Source organism: Porites lutea, chromosome 14 (genome assembly GCF_958299795.1).
Source record: "Porites lutea chromosome 14, jaPorLute2.1, whole genome shotgun sequence".
Taxonomy (NCBI): Eukaryota; Metazoa; Cnidaria; class Anthozoa; order Scleractinia; family Poritidae; genus Porites; species Porites lutea.
The window spans coordinates 12,419,584-12,440,818 of record NC_133214.1 but is presented as its reverse complement, the minus strand read 5'-3'; the positions used below and the strand labels follow the sequence as shown (position 1 = coordinate 12,440,818).

Below are 21,235 nucleotides of genomic sequence, written 5' to 3'. Positions count from 1 at the left end.
AATTAAGGCAAACAATCAGTTTAACAGTCACATTTTCCATGCAATGACGCAATCATGCGTTGCATGGGAAACAAGTTGAGTTTAAAACTTTCTTGGATCTTGACTTTTCTTTGCGGACTCTTAAGCAGAAATTCCGACGTACACAGATAAGATGAAATACTAGAGAGCTTTGGATTCTAAGACGACGACGACCATACGAGGACGAGATGTTCTCAATACTAAGTCGAACTAAGGTCACTAAGCAGCGCGCGCGCGAATCGGCGGAAAGATGTGATACAGGAGTACCCAACGAGAAAAATTTCAAAAGTGATTGAATATCGCTCTGGTGATACCTTTCGTCATTCTACTGAGAGTTTTAGCTGAGAATGTCGTAGTGGCGAAAACAAGACATTAGTTTTCAAATGTTGAGAATTTTATCATTTAGCGATAGGGAGAGGGCTTTAGGTCCTTCAACAGAAATTAATAAGCGTATAGTACTAACTTTTGTGGCTAAAAAAGAAACAATGAAGCCGTGGGGTGTCTATTTTTAGAGAATAGGCGAGAAAGCGTAAAATTAAATGTCGCCCTCGTAGTCGTTTACGTCCTCGAATATAAAGCTTTCTACTAAAGAAAAGTTTGCACTGGCAAAAAGGTGGCAAGGAAAGAAAAAAAGAAGATTGACGATCCAGTATATTAACTAAGAAAAAAATTGGTTTCTTTCTCCATCTATAATTACGAAACTCGAATGACGCGAGCGTTACGGTCTATTTGAGCGTTGATGTAAATTAAAGTTGAAACTTATTTTACTTGAAATTAACATTGGTGACACAGTAATTTAATTTTATTGTTTCACTCAAGTACTTATTCAGTCAACATTTAGTGATGGCAAACAATGTCGAAATGCTGCGCATACCCAAACTTTGAAGTGAAAGTCACTAACGCCGCCAAGGCTGATCAGGAATCTGATCTGACTCCCTCCCCGCAGAATCGTTGCGGCAGTAACTAAAGGCAAGAACATTCAGTAATTCAACTGGAATTTAACCCAGGTCAGTCTCTACTATCGAAGGTTAGTACCATGTATTTTTCGCAATAAACTTTCTTAAACTTTAACCGTTATTTAATTACATTTTGTCGCTATGATATCTGACAAGTGATCGCATCATTCGACATGACAAGTTTCACTTAACCATGAAAAGTTTTGTTCAAAGACATAATCCAAACAGAAAAGACTATAAAGAATAGCTACCAGGTTCTTGGTAACAAGTGAACATTTTTGTGTTCAAGTTATAGAATTTTAATTACACTAGAATGAACAACAGAAGTTTATTACGAAAAAAATACCTGGCAAAATTTATCAATTACTCAGGGTCGGTAAGGTGGGGAGAGTTAAGTTGGGATAGAGACTATGAAAACTCATTTATGGGCAATATAATGGTGCCCCTACAAAGCAAGGAATAAGCTTGTTTATTGTTATTAGTGATCAAGTTATTATTATTATCTATATCATGCTTTGAGTTTATCCCTGGCTTGAATCTTCCGGCGTCAAAACCAGAAACTTTTATATTCATATTTCAAGAAATTTTATATTAATTTGTAGTCTTTATAGCTTTCGCGCGGCCTGCGTCGGTTCTGATCGCTGGGCCTGAGTGGAAGTTTTAAAAATAAAGGTTTCTTTGCGGACCAAAGTCAACAATCGACTTGGACTGGACTTGAGGGCCGCTCAGTTTTCTGAGCAAATAAGGAGAACTGTGCTTCAGTTGAATTTTCCGCCAAATTTCAATTGTAACGTTATTCTTTTGCGAGGCGAATCGTGGCCTGTTCTAAGATAGTGGGGAAACGCGAAAGTGAAAGGCAAGCAAAAATTTGACCGTGCGGGCAAAAGTTTCCTCCTGTTTTATTTTCGTGCTCGCGCTTCACTCAATTCAGCGGACCCGACTCAGTCGACTCAAAGCCTGGAACAGGCTACAATCGTGGACAAAATAAAATGGAACAGCAAACCCCCCATCCCCTCCCCCCCAAAAAAATCAAGGATGAAGCCGCGCGAAGGGCAAAAACGCGCCATTTCCCCATCCTTGATTTGGGGGGAAGGGGGGGGGGGGGGGTGGGAGGGTCTAGGTTTTCCGACTCGTGGCCTGCGAGCTTGACCCAGACAGCTTACTTGCAGGCTAACTACTTGTAAAATTGAATCTCGCCTATATCCTTTTGTTTCTAGATTCACGATCAAACTTCCACTCTTTTCTCTTTTACATTATTACAGTCGAACCTCTCAACAACGGCCCGGACAAAATAAAATAGTCGTTGTGGAGAGGTGGTCGTTATTAGTGGAGGTTTGACTGTAGTTTATAGGGAGAACTCTGCACTCTACTAACTCTACTAGCCCAACTTCAAATAGACCAAAACGGCTAGGAAAAACTGAAAACGTTTTTGGCAGGCCACACAATACTGAGAGTAGTACTCCTAGGGCAGTGGGCTACCTTTCAGCGAAAAACTCGCGTGAGCTGTTAGCTTAAGCGTGCACAATCTTAGTTCTGAATCTTGGACTTAGACACCAAACCCACATCACCCCGAAATCAAGGATGAACGCCAACACGTACCGATTTTCTTATCTTTAACTTGCGGGGGACGCGGGGTCTTTTAATTTTCCATTTGCACTCTATCAAGATACCATTAATTAATTTAATTCAATCGAATTCAACCAACTATTATTTTGCTAATAGAGGAAATTTATTTATCGCTGCAACGTTTTAAGGACGTGTTAATATCTCCCAACCTTTCGTTGCTGTATCTGATAAACCGGCAGATGTCTGAGAGGGAGGGAAAACTCCGAGAAAACTCTGATCCGCGTCACACCACGTACCGATTGTGTGTCGATTTTTTTTTCCTTCTTTTATCTTTTTCACCCAATGCGGAGCCTGGTCCTAGGAATTCATATCGTTTGGGAACGAGGCTGTAATCATCACAAAGTATCAGGATCATAAGTGCGGGGAGCACAGGCATCCCAAACTCACTAAGCCAGCGCATGTTAAAAATTAATACATCTTTCAATGTTGCGTAAGGGACGGACCATAAGAAAAGTTTTCGGCGGGGGGGGGGGGGGGGGGGGACGAAGTACAAAAAAAATATTCGCACAAGGGAAAATTAAATGAAAAAAAATAATAATCATGCACGCCAATTAACCCTAAAAAATATTCATGCTATGGCCTAAAAGAAAATTCATACAAGGAATTTGATGACAAAAAAAAATTTCTGCGGCTCGAAAATTACCCCCCCCACCCCCCCATAACTTTTCTGATGGTCCGTCCCTAACGAAGCGATTTACAGCGTTCATACGGGAACGCTATAAATCGCATTCGTTACGCAACATTGCCAGATGTATTATTTTTTAACAAGCACTCGCTTTGTGCGTTTGCCTGTGGGAGAGTTAACGAGAAAAATGACGTGAAAAAAAATAGCCTGTTCCAAGCGTTCAGATAGTGGAGAGCGGTGCGAAGTAAAGAAAGCGTCGCGCTCCTTTTTACTTCGCACCGCTCCCCACTATCTGAACGCCTGGAACAGGCTAGGAAAAAAAGAAAAATAATGATAATTTCTAACAAGCAAAACAAACAGTGAAAGTACAGATGAAAGTGCTGTGGTACCTGTTACGTAAAAGACATTTGATTGACATCTCTCGTGACTAGACGATAGGCTAAAATTTCTTAATCATAGTCACACAGGAAATCAATCCATGAATGGCGGATGTACATGTGCTTTGCTAAAAGTTGTCGTCAATCCATCATTTGCAGCTTATAAATCGCCAAGTTACAGAGTGGTTCCCTTCGTCGACTAGCGAGCAAAATGCTAAGAGCAGGTCTGGTCCTTTTGATGCTTGCGGTGCTCGGGAAAGGAGAGGAATGCCGAACGCACACGAAATGTGATAACTGCAGTGAGGTAGAGCTTCGATGCAGTGGACTGAACTCCTTTCCAACATTAAAAGATATACCCAACAACACAAGATATCTGTAAGTACTAATTTCAATGATTTAAACGCCGTTTTTTTGTTGTTGCAAATTTCAATACACAAGACTTGATTTTTAAGCAGAACGCGTGCAGTAAGCTTGTTATTCTGGTCTGTGGATGAAACTATAGCATGTAAGTGTGTGACCATAGTCACATAAAGTCCTCACTTAAGACACGCACGATGTAGTTTTTGTTCTTTTTCTCACTGTCAAACCGTTTCACTTACTTGTATTTCACACAGCTGCGCCGCAAAAAGTATTCTCAAGCGAAGTTTCAGTTTTATAAAGCACAAAAGTGGAGAAAAAATGAAAGCTGCACACATTGACCTTCATTCATTCGTGGCGCAGACGGACTCACCCATCTCACAGTATGACGTACAGAGTTAAACTCCATTGTAACCTGTCAAATACACCAAGTTATTCATTTCCATAACATTAAGTAAAACACAATTGACAAAAAACCGCGAGTCCACGTTGTAGACTAATATGTTGTTTGAATCACGTGGTGGAATTTATTTCCTCTGTGCCAGAGAGTCAAAAGTTTCTCTTAGAGTGTTTTGGTGTAAAAAAGAATCAATAAACTCCCGTCTGTCTTCAGAAGCTCTAACAGTAACAACTCTGCAGAACCCAAAATTCAATGAAAACTTCAAATTAAGATCAATGAAAGTAGTGAAAAACAAACGGCGCGAGGATTTCGTTCACAGGATTAAAAGGTAGAATTTTGCTGCAGTTCTCGATTGGTTGTGGGGGGTGATACTAACAAAACTATGGGCAGTTTCCACTGGACTAACTTCCGTAAGCAAACGGTTAAACAAGTACTATAAAATCTCGCTCCTAGACTGGAAGATATAACTATTCGCTGGTTTCGCTCCAAGGGTGAAAACGATATGTGTTTTAAGGCGTCCTCGTGGTATTTCGCAATCACCCTCAGGAAGAGTCACCGTGTTTACAAAGTACTTCCTTTTGTTTCTAAAAACAGCAATGAAAAGGACGGAAATCACTCACACGTATGGCCCAGCCAGCCTTCTACACATAAACCCGCCACAGGCGCAGACATAGAATACTAAACTAGTAAATTAAGTCTAGTTCATTAAGGCTTGACACGTATGACACGATTCAATTGTTTTAGTAATTTTTCTTATCTCTCAGGGTAAACAATAATCACGCAAGACGTGTTCATGAAACAGCTAGACACATCTTAATAAATAAATTTAGATGAATTACCCTACAAAACAACTTTTGTAATAAAATAGACACTTCCTTTAAGCTTCTTAGAATAGAGATAAGGCTGAAACACGATGTAAATTGTACGTGTCTTTTTTGCGGTTGGAGTTAAAGGTTATCACGGACTTAATTTCAGTTAGAGATAAGGTTTCCCAGGGTACCCTTAACCTTTTTTGAAAATATCTTTCAATTTTTTTTATTGTTATTATTGTTTATATATATATTTTTACTTAGGACATTTAGATACAGACGGCAAACTCATAATCGATTAGCACCTGCAGAAAAAACTCTTGCCGCTGTGTGAGGTCTTTTTCAGCGAAGATCATTCAACAAAAAGAGAAAATAACAAATGATATAACTTATTTTGCTCCTTAACAGCAAGAAACAATCTGCTCTACCACTTTCTAGACTATGAGTGAAGACTGTTATTTTTATCTGAAAGGGCAGTCGGTTAAAAAATTCACTGAAGTTGTATCAAACAACACAAAAATGTCAGGCTAAGGTAAAAAAACATAGATTACGGCACTCTTTTTTTTCTTTCTATAAGAATATATTTTATAAGGATATTGAGGTTCAAATTTGCGAAATTTTAAGAATATTTTAAGGATAAACTGGAGGCGTAGGGTATGAAAAGGGCTCAATTTTCTGTTTGAAAATATGTCCATACAGAACAATTTTAGTTAACAGTAGTATAGAAAATTATTCCTTTCACTAAACGGCAAAAACACTCTTGTACTTCAAACACCAATACATTCTAAAACGGAAATGCAGTAAGCTACGTTTTATTATTAAGAATAATTCAAGAATATTTTTCAACCTAAAATCGGCAGAAAAATAAGAATATTCAGCCTGGGCAGGAAAAACAACAATCTTATATGAAAAGAGTGTATATTGAGCAAGTACTAGTCCTCATCGAGGGCATGTTAGTAGCGAATAAGCACAGCCAGTAGTGGTCCTTGTCAAAGCAGCTGACGTCACTGTTTTTGTCAAACTGAAGCTCATTCGATTCTACAAGAAATAGATAATAAAGAATGACCTTCAAGGAAAGTTCCTTGATTTGCTATTCGTTCATGTCACAGACGGATGCTGGGGCCTAGTTTCTCCAAAGTCCTAGTAACTTTCCGGGCCAAGATCAAAATTTCAATTCTCATTTGTTGCCGTTATTCATTTCTTACAGAAATAGAGGGGAGAAGTTGATAAAATATCAAGCAAATTTTATCTTGTGTGATCATGTCCGTAATTCTCATGACCACTCTTGTTTTACAAAGCATTGATATTACAAGGAAAAATTTGATGCTAATCACTCTTAGAGCTTAAAGGGCTAAATGAAAATCTTAAGAATAAAAACTATGAAGGCTGTTCCTGTCTCATAAACGAGTCCAGTTTGTTGTGATAACTGATCACTTTTTATCATGTTATTTGGAAATTATTTTAAAAAGCCTCGATTTTGAAATGTAAACACTCCAACAACAGCTTTCCAAGCCTGGTGAACGCCGAGAAAGGGACCCGCCTTTAAAGATCTGGTTGGCAAGTGCGGCAGGTGTATAAGTGTGTTATTTTACTTAGTTTAAATTTATTTCAGTTTTCCTCCTGTTAAACACACAAAACTGAACTTAAAGCTGATTTATAACCTGCCTTTTAATCACTCCTACTTCCGCTTGGATACAACTGAAATACAAAACGTGCGCGGAAAAACCTGCCTTACCTTTATGAGAGCGTTATGCATCATTATTGACACACAAAGGAAATCCGGTCCTGAGTTATTTATCTCGCAGCATGCTTTACATCCGCTATTATTTTGCTTTCAGTTCATTTTAAAAATAAAGACATTCAGCAGTAAATTTAGAGGTAGCCTCAAGAATTAAACACACTCAGACTCTCACGCAGAATCGCTGATAGCTCGATCGTTTGTTTTTGTGTATATATTTGCACGTTTAGGAGAGGCTAAAAAAAAGTATTTTATTGTAAAGGATACCGCAAAGGCATAGTATTAACTTTGACTGGGTTTTATATTAAGTGCTAGGATTAACCTTTTGACGTACTAATATCCTATCGAATAGCCTGACTGTTGCCACAAGTGGACTCCGTGAGCGCCGAAGGCGGGAGGACGTTCGCCGAGTAAGCGAAAGCGAGCGACGGAAACGGGCTTTGAGAAAGTCTACCTGAAAAGCAGGCGTCAAAAGGGATAAGAAAGAAGGCTCCCTATCTAGGATTTTGTTGGGAAAAGTCTGAATACGGATTTACGTTGAATGAATACAGTCTCTTGTCGACTAAAGAAATTGACTATTCAAGCAACACACGGCAACCACGACCATCTAGGCCTAACCAAAACTTCGCGGGAAGACTTAAAAACAAATTAACGTGTCAATTAAAGGAACTGATATGACGCTGATGACGATTCCGAATTTATTGTTGTTCTTTCTTTTCCTTGTGGAGAGAAAAAGAGTTGGTTTTTCAGTTCGAGTAGATCCAGATTCAGATAAAGAAACATATTCTAAGGTTAAGTAAAACAAACGTAACAAATGTTTCTCATTCCATTTTTGGGGGCCGCCTCTCTTTTTGTATTATTTCTTATCGGAACAGTTAGAACGAACAAAAACCAACAGGCATATATTTTCAACACCAATTATTGTACAATCCTGCGTTACAGACAATACTTTTAATAAAACGAAGCATTTATTAAATGCTGTGCTAATATCGACGTTTTCAATGCACCCTGCTTATTGCGATATATCGTATGACGCATCAAGTTGTTTAAAACATACACCTGACGTTTCATTTACTATAGAATAAATAATTTGACCGAAGAACTCCAAATTATCCCTAGGGGAGGAACATAATTTAACTCTTGGCAATAATAAAAAACTGTGAAAAGTTTGAGCCCAGGCGGCATTTCCAGGACTATATACGTTCACCCGGACGATCATACTCAACCTGCTTGATTATCATAAATAGCAAATTTAAAGCGTTTTCCCGCTCTCTTTTCCTTTATAGAAAACCGGACGAGAAAAATTCGTTGCTTTTGTCACTGCTTTTTTTTTACACTTAGCCTTATATACCGACGAATGCAAATATGGCGGATCTCTCGGTCGGCACGGGTCTAGTAGCGCGAAAGCGAGGCTAGTGAGGCCTCGAGAGTTTTGTTTTGACTGCGCGTCTTAGCGATTCAGTCGATCAATATGGTTTTCTTCCAGTTGTTACGTGCTTAAGAGCCATCAAAGAGGAGATTTAACTCCAGCAGAGACCAAAGTTGATTATCTTCGCTTTGCCAAGGTTCTTTACGAAGAAAGAAATGGATTCAAGCGATTCGGCGCGGCGAATGGAGGCACTTTACTATCACGGAGTTAAAAGAACGAAAGTGTGCTCGCTTCACTTCATTCAGAAGAGAAGACTCAAGAAACTATTAGAATGGGTGAATAACTGAAAGATTCATTGTTCTGTTTCAAGCTTGCTTTGTCCGTTATCTTACCAAGGAAAGGTAAATATCCTCGAGAACAAGTGAATCCGCCGTCGCGGCTTACCAATAGGGAACTTAAGATAGAGACGTTTTCGGGGCGACGGCGACCGGACTGGCAGAGCAATCCTGGAACAGAGGTAGCCGTCGCTTCCCTCCAAAATTCGAACATTAAGATCGAAGTGAACTCAGGAGGACGGCGCCTTGGAAGACTGCCGGAGGGGAAAATATGGCTTCACATAAAGAACTAAGAGAATTAATGATTAATTGCTTGCATGCAACAACAACAACTTTATTTCAGTACTCCTACGTTCAGAGTACATGGTATTACCAACTATTCTAAACAATTTTCACTACATACGTTTCATTTATACGATACTCTAACGAAAAAAGTGAGCTAAAAACACACAATTAAAATATCGGAGTTCATATTTTTTGTCCGGATACTTTCATTTGGCTCCTAGGACAATTTTGTCCATGTAAAGCTCACTTACGGTTTGCTGTTTGCCATATCGGATCAGATTGCATCTTGACTCTGTGACATGAAACATAGAAACATTATAAAGATGTAAGTTTAGATAACAGAGCTTGGAAATCGAGCTTGAAATGTGACTCAAAGAAAACAAGGACAATTTAAGGACGATAATCTGCAAAATTCTGGTTGCTAAATGCAACAATCCTGCATGATTGAAATGAGAGTTAAATACTCACGTTCTCGCCACAACGCCAAACAGACCAGTTTCACGTCGCCGACGGGAGCACGACGGTTAAGTACGACGGCAATGTGGTGAGCAAGAGCATGCGCAATTTTGCACAAATCATGACGTCACGTCCGGTTGAAGTTGCCGTCGCCCCGAAAACGTCTCCATCTTAAGTTCCCTGTTTTCGGGGCGACGGCAACTTCAACCGGACGTGACGTCATGATTTGTGCAATATTGCGCATGCTCTTGTCATGTTTTGTCATGCTATCTTAAGTTCCCTAATCTTTAGGCGCTCTCAAGGTCGACACAACGACAGACAACAAGGCCGAATGTTTTCACAGTCTTCACGATCCCGTGTTCAAGAGTTTGAGCAGTGCCATAAAAGAAGCAATTTTTGGAAAATCGCTGTTAATCTCGAAACCATTCGACAAGTTGCTAAAATAGATCGATCACGCGCAAGGTCAAATACAATGCTCGAATACTTACACGCTCTTTCTCTGCCAGAAACTTTTTCCTTCTTCTTACTTTCTTAGTTGGCAACGGTTACTCTGTTAGTTTTTTCAGTGCACTTTTAGCCTGCGAGCAAGCTCTCCCATTTGGGTAAGCGAAGTGAGCCTCGCGAGAACGCGCGAGCGAGGGGGCCTTTCGCCGGCCCCTCGCGGCTTCGCCGCTCGCTCGCGCGTTCTCGCGAGACTCGCTTCACTCGCCCAAATAGGAGAGCTTGCTCGCAGGCTAGCGCACTTTGGTCAAGGACTGTTCTTGAAATATGTCGCTTTCTTCTCGTTCTTACATAGTTTCACAGGCCACCCTTGTAGGATTAACAGGCGATTGTTATTGTTGTTGTTATATTTTAATGCAGCTGTTGTCAACGTGAAATCTAAAAGATCTTGTAGTCCACAGCGGATGCTCCGGTTCTCGAGAATGTTTACCTTTTGCTGGATAAATAGCAGACCATGCAAACATCTTGGAACAGCACCATCTCTAGTGAAAATTATTTCATTCAAATACTTTCTTGAGTCCTCTCATCTAAAGCAAGTGAAGCGAGCATACTTTCGCTGTTAAGTGCTTCCCATCGCCGCGCCGAATCGCATGAATCCTTAACATTCTTTGTAAAAAGATCTCGGGAAAGTAAAGGCTATTCCAGCTAGAGTAAAATCTTCTTTTTGGTGGCCCTCAGGCATGCAACAACTCGAAGCAAACCATAACGATCGACTCAATCGCCAGGACGCGCAGTCAAAATAAAACTCTTGAGGCCTCACTAGCCTCGCTTTCGCGCAACTAGACCCGGGCCGGCCGAGTGGTCCGCCATAGCTGCTATTACTTTTTAACCTTTGTTATTTTCTATTCTAGGCGTATAATGCAGTCGTCGTTTTCTAAAATCCCAGCTGGAGTACTTAGACAACGAAAGAAACTCACAATACTGTATGTACTTCATGTTTTTCGCTCCACTTCTTTTTGTAAGCCGTTGAGGACGAGAGCTGATAGAACTGGCTGAAACGTCTAGTTTCATACTAATGATCAATAATTTGTATTCAATTCTTATTTTCAAGTGCGTAGCAACGGGAGTTAGTTTCACGAACCTCTCATTATGATTTCTTTGTGACTGATGGAGTGCTAATTTTTCCGTAGCGACAACAATGCTAAAAGAGCATTTTAAAAACGAATGTTATATGTATTTAGCACATAAGTACTAATCATTGAAGAGACTCTTTTAAGTCTCCTACAAGGGAGAGGACCACCATCTCCACCTGGTCATCCGAGATACGCAAAGATCAAGCTGTTTTCCGGGCGGGGGTTGCGCGATGGGGGGCGGGGGGGGGGGTTAGTGAGGTAGTCGCTAACGAGAGTCGGGCCATAGAAAGTTTCTGTTCGCGGTTTTCGTGCAGCTTTTCACGATCCGCTCTCCCTAGTTGATCTTGGTGCCAGGAACAGGCAGGGTTAGAGAGACAGGGAGGGGTTGGGGAGCAAAAGGACTTCCTCCTGTCCTCATCGCTTTTGGTTTTCCTCTGCTCTCTATTTCGCGCCACTCTCCACCATTTTAACGCCTGGAAAAAACAGGCCACAGATCAGCGCGCTATCAAATAAGCTCATGGTATGCCCTTCCTTTAGATTTGACGAACTAAATATTGATTTAATGTCTCGTAGAATTCTTAGCAATAATGACATAAAAGAGGTTGAAGATGGTGCATTTGATGGCCTCGAGAACCTTTTTGAAATGTAAGTATTTTACTTTGTTTAATTTAATAAACTCTATTCGCCCGCTTCAAATTACAAACATCCACACGAAAGAAATACTTAAGAATTTCCTTTGAAATTTCAGTGCAGTTCTTAGGCCACAAGCCCGGGTAAACCTTTGTAGATGTATGTGGTGTAATCGATTATTATTATTTGTTGTGTGTGATCTAAAGCTATTTTTATGCCTTAATTCTTTTAAAGAAATTTGGATCACAACAGACTAGAAAAATTCCCTGTTTTCAAGACCAAGTCCCCCTTAAAACAATTGTAAGTATGTTTGCCGGTACAAGTTATTAAACACAAAGTCTTAGAATAAAGTTTTGTGTTTTTCATTCATTCATTCATTCATTCATTCATTCATTCATTCATTCATTCATTCATTCATTCATTCATTCATTCATTCATTCATTCATTCATTCATTCATCATTCATTCATTCATTCATTCATTCATTTAGCCATTGATCAGTTTACAATAAAGGGTACACCAGGGTTTGCAAATACGCCAAGTTTGGCGTATTTTACGCTAAAATTGTTCAGATGACTCCACTGAGGTTACGGAGGTAGTCACTTCGACTCCAAAAATGTTCGGTAACAAACACGGTTTTGTCCTTACCTTTTTCGCAACAAATACAATTTACGTTAATTGTTAACGTTCTAAACCTTTATTAACTCATCGAAATTAAAGAATTATACTGCATGACAAAACAGGAAGAGGGTCAGGTAACTTACGATCAAAGTTTACTTGATGACCACCATCATGGAGGTCAGCGGACCGCCACAGCTAATTCGTGTATCCCTCACGATAGTGTATACATGCCAGGACCACGTGCTGGAAAGTCTGATACTTGACTCCAAATATTCCAAAATGATTCCAAAATTTGTGAAGCAGAAGTCACACTGACTCCACTCATCAATAAAATTTGCAAACCCTGGTACACTTAATTCCTCTTAGTTAAAGGTGAGCACATCGAGTGACAGTATAAAAGTCAGTTAGCTGTGCATGTGTTTTAATAAACCAAATATTGAGATCCGTTCGGGGACCACAGAGAACTCAAAGAACTCTACTACAGCAGACAGATCTATTTCAACTGGCATAATTCCTCTAAGTTAAGGACATGACTTATTTAGCTGCAAAATCAAATCGAGTGACTGTAAAATTCAGTCATTTTTATTTATTTATCTGACAAAGTAGAGCTAGAGAGTCTGATGGTGGGAGGTGCATCTAAAGTCGTTTGTAAAACTATGACATCACGCTAGATTTTAGGTTTTTACTGAAGTTTCGAGTTCCGAAGTTGCCAGGAAGACCTTTGAAAAATTTCAATTTCTGCAAATTAACATGGCGGTAATCAAAGTTTAGGCAGAGTTTTCAGAGGAGTCAAACAATGTTTCTAACCAAAGGCTATATCTGATAATCCTTTGAGGCCAGGAAAAAAAAAACTATCAGTAGGATCTTGGACTACGTTAATTAAGGCCCGGGCCAAACGTCGAACTTTTCAAGAGACGAACCAAACGCCGCGAGTTAAGTTCATGAAAAGTTCAAAGTCTGGCGCAGTTAAGTTCGACTGAATAAGTTTGGATCGTCCAACAAGTTCTATCCGTCATCTCCGGGACAAACGTCGATGTTCACATGCGACGAACTATAGACTAATAAATTAACTCGAAATACATTATCGCAAAAATCTTCGATAGCTCGTTCAGGAGAAAATTTATTAAAATTGTTTTTTAGTCTGACTCTGACTCAGTAGATTGGTTCCACGAGTCCTAAGTTCAACGTCTGGCCCAACTGACGATCTTAATTTGTCAACTTAGATCGACCCAAATTAGACTGAGTTGAAAGGTTCGACGTTTGGCCTAGGCCTAAGCTCTAGCTAACTTTTTCTTATCTTCTTATTAATTTCAGATACTTAAACAACAACAATATCAAAACACTGCCGAGAATGTCACTGAAAAATCTCCCGGAGCTGATGAACTTGTAAGTAGTTGTGTGAGAGAGTATTATTGGGCGCGATCCATTCAACCAAAAAAGTGGACCACCTTAAAAGGTGCACCAGTTTTTCCATTGAGTTTTGGACCGAAATTTTCGGAAATTTTGGTCGAATGGATTGCGTCCATTATCTCTTTTCAGACCAAAGAAAGCACCGACTACCAAACCACGTTGTTTACTACGTTGTATGGCCACTACCCTACGCATGCGCACGACCATATCACCCGGGCAGTAACAGCCGCGGCCTCTGGGAACGAGATTGTGGCAGCCATGGCATAGCCTTGAGCAAGGCCCCTTAACAACCAACGGCCGTGTTCAGGCGTCCCTCCTGCCGCGCTCATGAGCAGGCCTTGTGAGGGCGAAACAGCTGTCTATGGCTGTCGCTACCAGGGTGATATGACTGTGGGCATCCGTAAGATACAGCCACACCGCGGAGTTTGTAAAAAACGCGCTTTATTTAAGTGTTTATACATTTAGCTCGAAACTAATTGAGGGCGCTATTTTACATCCCCTACTAGAGACGGGATAGCCGAAACACGTGATCATCCCGTGCCATACGAAATTCTAGTAGCAATTCAAAGTAGCCTGAGAAAGCAGCCGAGTCCAAAACTGGTTTCCGCGAAATGACGCCTGAGACACTACCCAGATCTGGGCAGTGCTTCTGATTGGTTGAAGCAAATGTCCAACCAGGCAGCATCACCACCCAGATCTGCTTAGTGACGCGTCGTCAGTATTTAATTTCTGCACTCGTTTCTCGGAAGTCCTTTCGCGGGGAAACCAGTGATGATGGCCTGAAGTGCCGGCTGTTTTCACAGGCTACAGGGCAAAGGTAATACCTTCGTTTCTCAGTTATTTTGAAGACCTTAAGTACTGCTCCGGCCCTGGGGATGGAACCCGCAACCATCCGCTCAAAGTACAAGCGCTTTACCGCGGACTGAGCTAGTCCTACCACGGTACTGGGTAGCGAGTACTTCTTACATCTTTGGTGTTTTATCTCTTACAGTCTGTCAGACAGGGTCGCTATAAGTAATACCAATGAATGGCTATAAGGTAATCGAAGCAACAATACTACTAATTGGTCATAAAAAAAACAACAGCAACAACTTCTGACTCTTTTCACTCTATAGGAAATTAGATAACACAGAGATCACGGAAATACCAGCCTATATGTTTAGCAATAACAAGAAGCTATTATCTTTGTAAGTACTCTTCTTCTTGTAACAAGAGAAAATAATGAACAAAGACAGATTCTTTGGTGTTGGCCGGGATATGAGAATTTCACTTAAGTTATTTTTAGAGGTTGTAATAAAAAGGAAGTATTGTTCCTGGGACGTCCGCTCATTTTAATCCATTGCTTGAAACGTCATCAAGTCCAGCGCAACTGCCTAAAACCAAACAATGCAGTCCTGAATATTGTAATGGTGACACACCTATATTCTCTCTTGACAGAACTGAATAAAAGTTTGTGGACCTCTGCAGCTCCGAAAACTAACTTCTGATTAATTTTAAGCGTTTAGTGGGTCTAAAAATAACTTTACGAAAGTGAAAAAAAAAAACCACTTTATTTGAGTATCTATGTATTTAGCACGAAAGTACTAATTAGCTAGGGACACTATATTAACGTCTGCTATCGGAGACGGGACCGCCAATTTACGTTTACGTGGTCATCCGAGCCACGCAAAGGACTAACTATTTGCAGGGCAAAGGGAGTACCTTCAATTCTCAGACTCTGAGTATTGGTCCGTCCCGGGAATCGAACCCGCGACCTCCCGCTCTGCAGTCAAGCGCTCTACCGACTGAGCTAATCCTGCCGCGGAAAAAGTCACATATCCTAAGGGCTAGACCGGGAGTTTCCCTCTATCCCATTTTTCTCTCTTCCTTGTAATTAGCACTAGCCTCTTACTGTTATTTACACTGTAAGCTATGTGGTGAGCATGAGATCTAGCGTCACACGGAACCACCTTAAATAACCGTTTGTAAATTTAGACGCCTAGCCGTTCAAAGGTTCTTGTGAACAGAGCAAAAATATTGAACGAAGTTTCGTGTCAAATTTTTCCACCCGGTCGAAAATTCGTCCGGTGCCTTGTTAACGCGTAGCCTATGTAATTATCACATTTAAGTCGGCTTTTTATTAATTTTATTAACTGAGATACACCCGACACTAATAAATCACTCTTCAAGAGTATTACCAATGAACTTTCATAAAATTCTAATTGGTGAAGTTTGTGTGTTTAGGAGTCTCCAGTATTCTTCGCTCTCGAAAATCGACGAAAACGCGTTCACGGATTCAATATTGCAAACACTGTAAGTATATGAATACTTTAAACAAAAAAACACAGCTGAGAATTTGAAAGGCAAGGGTTATTAGACGTCATTTATAAATGCAGCACATTAGAGGTATTTTCTGTGCCGGCTGTGGCAACCCTTGATACAGGCGTTCTATTTGCCACAGACCAATATTGGTTTTCAAGGCTGAAGCAGATCACACCTGGCAGCGTACTTTGGCGCATTTAAGAAAGAATTGTTTCCATGGTCACAAAATAGGGCGTAAACAAATGTCTAAATAAAGCAGCGCAGTTTTAATGTTGTAGCCAGATCTTCCTAGGTCAGTTGAGAGACAGGTATGAAAGTGGGATCTAAGCACGAAATAAATAACAAAACTAATAACAACGACGACGACGAAGACAAAACCTAGTGATGAATTTTACAAGAGCACGTCTGGAAAAGATTAATTTTGCGGCATTTAAGGCAGACCATTTTGCAAGATCTTTTAATCCTATTATATCTCCTTCTCTTTCGCCAGAATCTTAAAGGGAACAAAGATCACCTCGTTGTCTGCTACTGGGCTCGATAATTTGAGAGTTCTTAACCTGGAAAAAATTGACAACTTTTGGTCCATACCATCGGGACTGAGTAGCATCAGTGAAGTATACGTCAGCGAGTATAACTCATTTTTATGCTGTTCCTTTTTTCGGGGGACATATCAACGTGACGTCGGAAGGCAGGTGAAGGGTGTAGTGAGTTTAAGTTCAACTAATAGTCCGTCGACAATTCCAAGCACATCTTCTACTGCAAATATTCACACCTCAAGTCCAAATGGCAATAAAACAACCCCCTCAAAGATAACCACAACTAAATCACCATGGGAATGGGGTAAGAGAAGGCGCCGAGATTTCTGGGGATTTGTTACAGATGCACCAACAGTGAATGGCAGCTCCGGTGGAGTTAATGCCAATTCTTCTGCAAACTCTACATCACCTCCAAAGTTAACTACTCCCACATCTAATGGTGGATTCAATGGTGGATCTTTCCCGGAGGGTGGATTTGCAACTGGAAAAGTTAAACATCCACGTACCATCACCCACGAAAATACAACAAACACAAGTGCCCCTATAGTTACTGCACCACCCCTAGATGATGTCATTTGTTTACCAGAAAGAGACGCTTACCATCCCTGTGAAGATATTATGGGCGCAAAATGGCTAACTGCAATTTCACTAATTGTAGGAACCGTTGCTCTTGTGGCAAATCTAGTTGTAATTATTGTCATGTTGACAAGCGATCGTCGGCTAAACGTACACCGCTTCCTGATGAGTAATCTGGCGTTTGCAGACTTCTGTCTTGGTTTGTATATATTCATACTTGTTTGCGTATCTTTGGACACTTCCGGAGAATACTACAACCATGTCAAAGCTTGGCAGTACGGTGCAGGATGTAAAATCACGGGTTTCCTTGCCGTGTTTTCTACAGAGCTGTCTGTCTATACACTAACAGTCATTACAGTGGAAAGATTTTTTGCCATAGTTTACGCTATGGAGGTCAACTACCGGCTCTCGCTACGTAAAGCCGTGAAAATTATGATCTCTGGCTGGTTGTTCGCCTTCCTCATGGCTATCATCCCCCTTGCCGGGGTCAACAGTTACCAACGTGTCGCTATTTGCTTACCGTTCGACTCCGACACCAAGAGTGCCCTGGCGTTCGTAGGCATTGCCTTAGTGCTAAATCTTGGGGCATTTTTGGTTATCGGGGGCTTGTACACCAAAATGTTTCAAGTTGTTGTGGGTCCTGGGCCTGTTGATGGGGGCCCTCAAAGAAACGACGCAAAAGTTGCCAAACGAATGGCATTGCTGGTGTTCACTGATTTTGTCTGCTGGACACCTATCGCTTTCTTTGGCCTTGTAGCTGCTCTTTGGAAGCCACTTATCGGGGTAAAGGAATCCAAGTTTCTGCTGGTGTTTTTCTTTCCACTGAACAGCCTCTGCAATCCTTTTCTTTACGCGTTCTTTACTAAAGCGTTCAAACGCGAATTCTTCTCGCTGCTTAGTCGATTCGGGTTTTGCAAGACACGAGCACTGCGTTACAAGGGCACACTGTCGTCCCTGATCTACTCTCGGTCACGTACGAAGCGATCTACGATAGCCGAAGATGACACGAGGTCAAAACGGATTTCGCAAATTTCCGCTACCTCTGCAAACACAGATTTGCGACCTTCGACAAATGAGTCCCCGAAAGGCGAAGTCTGTGAGAACGGAAATTGTCTTGGTACAGTACATGAGTGTATTCCTATGAAGGGTGTGGGTAATCCGGGGTTTGGTGATGATTCACCTGTAAGTCCCGCATCTGATAACGTGTTTTTCGACCCAGCAACCAAGGCAGAGTCTACATCTCCAAATGCTTCAATACAGGGATTATGTGAACAAACCGATGCCGAAGATAAAACCGATAAGGGTGACTCACAGCTGATTACACGGGCTGAAAGTTTCGGCAGTTTTCATGCAGTCGAGGGAAAGGTTGGTGAGAAACGGTCTAAAAAACAATCTGTATCTTTTCGAGACCAGCCCTGTCATACAGGAAACAATTGAGACGGCATAATATTCCAAGACTGGTAAAATATAACAAGTTATAGCCTTCCTCCAGACCATGACCTTGCCAAGCCCATTTTTGATCCTTCAGTTATTTGATAAAAGAACTTAAGGCGGTAAAAAGCAAACAGAAAAGGATCAAGCCTCATCACATATTTACACATTAAGATATAATGGCGAATTATACCACAAGGACAAACTAACTGCTATTCTCCTAGGTCCTCCTAGTATCTATATGTTTATACTCGGGCCTTCACGGTTTAAACCTGCACCGTGGTGACGTTCATTTTTGCCACGTGACCCGGTATCCGCACCTAATGAAGTGGGCCTAGTTACGTAAAACCTTACGCCCCCTCCCCCCCCCCCCGCCTCCCCCTCCCCCAAGAGTATTTCCCTCAGCCCTGAACTGCGTATCGAATTTTTAACATAAAAACGGCAGATTTACGTTGAGAATTTCTCAACATAGAAAGTGAGCAGATAAAAACAGCTCCAAAAAAATTCTCATGGATAAAAAATCATTGAAAAAATGAACAGTAGACGACAATTAAAGGGGAAACTTTGTCACGTGGTACAAATTCGCGTTTGCCGTTTGACGTAAACGTGAAGCTTACACTCTCAATTAAGCGAAAAAGTCATTTAACACTTGAGCATTTACATCTAACGTTGGGTTTTATGCATCTTTCTCTTGGCCCCAGTCGTTCAAAAGGAGGATAACGCTATCCACTGGATAAATCTCTGTCCATTGGATAACATAACGTATCAACACTTATCCGCTTGATAGTTACTTATCCGCGGTGGATATCGCTATCCAACTTTCGAAAACAAGGGCCTAGATCTATTACTTCTTTAAGGAATAAACACTTGCGCACGCATATGTATGTCGCCCCTTTTTTAGCTTAGCACGTGCTCTCTTAGCCTGTACACACACGTTGTTTCATTTTTCTTTTAGTTCTTTTCGTTAACTTTGGCGAGCTCGGAGCATTGATTTTCTTTTTCCCCCACTCCTACCCCCTCACTGGCGGTCAATAATTATAAATCCCCGCGGTTTTTATATTTTATCACGCGCGCTCTACGGACTTTGAAGAGAAAGTAGAGGGGCTGTGGCCTGTGAACAGGCTAATGCTCTCTTAATTGTCCGTCTAACTATTCCTGAGAAGAAAAAGTGGATAAAAATTAACAAACTTGTCGAAGAAAAGACCATTGCCACGCATTGTAGTTAATTGGACCACCATAGAATAGCTCATTGCGATCGCTTTATCGTCATGCATCAGCATAAAGAATATTTAAAACTAATAGTAATCGGGTGTTATTGAGGTGTTATTGGTTCCGTTTATAAGTTTTTAGAATTGAGTTGGAAATCCTGCAAACTTTGCGATTCGCTGAGCGAGGGAAGATGGTTCCAGTAGTCAGGCCACATTCTTTTACATCAAGACCGAAGTATCAACGGTATCTTCAATGCTTTTACAGTCCCATACATTTTTAACAAATTTAACACCAGAGTAACATATTAAACAACGAAATAAAATACTGTACTAGACAATGCAATATATATTTTCATTCCTGTACGTACATAAAGAACTTATATTAACATTAAATAGCAGTTTGAAATTCATAATACCTCTTACAGGCACACAAACCGTTGGTAGACGAGCCTATTAACCTTGAATGATGAACTGAATTTTCCTTCATACAGAACAACAGGAACAGGCTACGATACTGAGATTTCCCAGAATTGCCTTCCAATATGCAATTCGCCATGTTCGGTGGCCTACTGATTATTTGCCTTAGTTCTGCAAACCTACAGTATGCCCAGCTAATTTTTGTTGTCGTTTCAGCTGCGGTATTCTTGCTGCAAATTGTCCCAGTTGGCGATCTTATTTGACCTGTTACCATGCCTCCCGGGCATTTGCATACCTTAAGGGATCCGCATTTGCGATATTTTTTTCTTTGAATTCCTGAGGCTCGTTTCTCGAAAGTCCCGTTTAGTAACGGGCCCGTAAAGCTGTTGTTTACATGCAAGATAGAACTGTCAGTTAATGAAACAAAATGGAGTATTTTTCTAGCCAGGGACCCGTTTCTCGAAAATCCCGATAACTTTTGGGGCGCAAAGGCAAATTTTAATATCGAAACCTGTTGAATAGTAGCACAATTCCAAGATCGCAAACAAGTTAATTTTCGTTGTTAACTGATAGTTTCATTTTATCATTTTCAAAATCATTAAAACTTTGATCTTGAATGCAAGCCCGGGAAACCTAAAACAGCTTTCTGGGCCCAAAAAGTTACGGGCCCCTGGTGGTCTATTCCCCACCCCGGAGCTCCTGATCGACCTCAAATACGCTGTTTTGGTACAGCATCTTTTTGAGAGCGACATTGATTTCCGTACAATAGCAAAACGAGCCGTTTTAAGAACTTTTTTTGACGTTTGCTAGAGTTAATTGCGAAAAAGATAAACACAGATTCAATGCAATGTTCTATAAGTATCAAAGAGGCGCTTAAGAGTTTTTCCTCCGTTTTGCATTGTTCATGCATTGTTCATGTTTTGACTACATTTTACATGTATAAAATCCATTAGAGTACGTATCATACGCACATACCTTCAAATACAGACTTTAATTTTGATAGGCTATTCCTCTCCAACCACTCCCTGGCAAATATAAAATCCTTACGTTTTCCCTTGAAAACTTGTGGTCTTGAGTTCTGCAACGTGCATACTGCGCCAGAAATAACACGGATTTCGCAAAATCAAAGAGGAGTTACCCTTGATTTGCCCCACCCCCTACACCTGGGAGGACAGCTTTAA

At 40.8% G+C, this 21,235-nt stretch overlaps 1 protein-coding gene across 1 annotated transcript; it reads left to right on the top strand.

Moving 5' to 3' along the window:
- The first annotated feature begins 3,689 nt into the window (after nt 1–3,689).
- On the top strand, nt 3,690–19,980 carry LOC140925240 (probable glycoprotein hormone G-protein coupled receptor). The gene is made up of 8 exons (XM_073375231.1): nt 3,690–3,977; nt 10,704–10,775; nt 11,499–11,570; nt 11,790–11,855; nt 13,490–13,561; nt 14,701–14,772; nt 15,809–15,877; nt 16,377–19,980. The coding sequence occupies exons 1-8, from the start codon at nt 3,814–3,816 to the stop codon at nt 18,433–18,435; spliced, it is 2,646 nt and encodes an 881-aa protein (XP_073231332.1). The 5' UTR covers nt 3,690–3,813; the 3' UTR covers nt 18,436–19,980.
- The last annotated feature ends 1,255 nt before the right edge of the window (nt 19,981–21,235 follow it).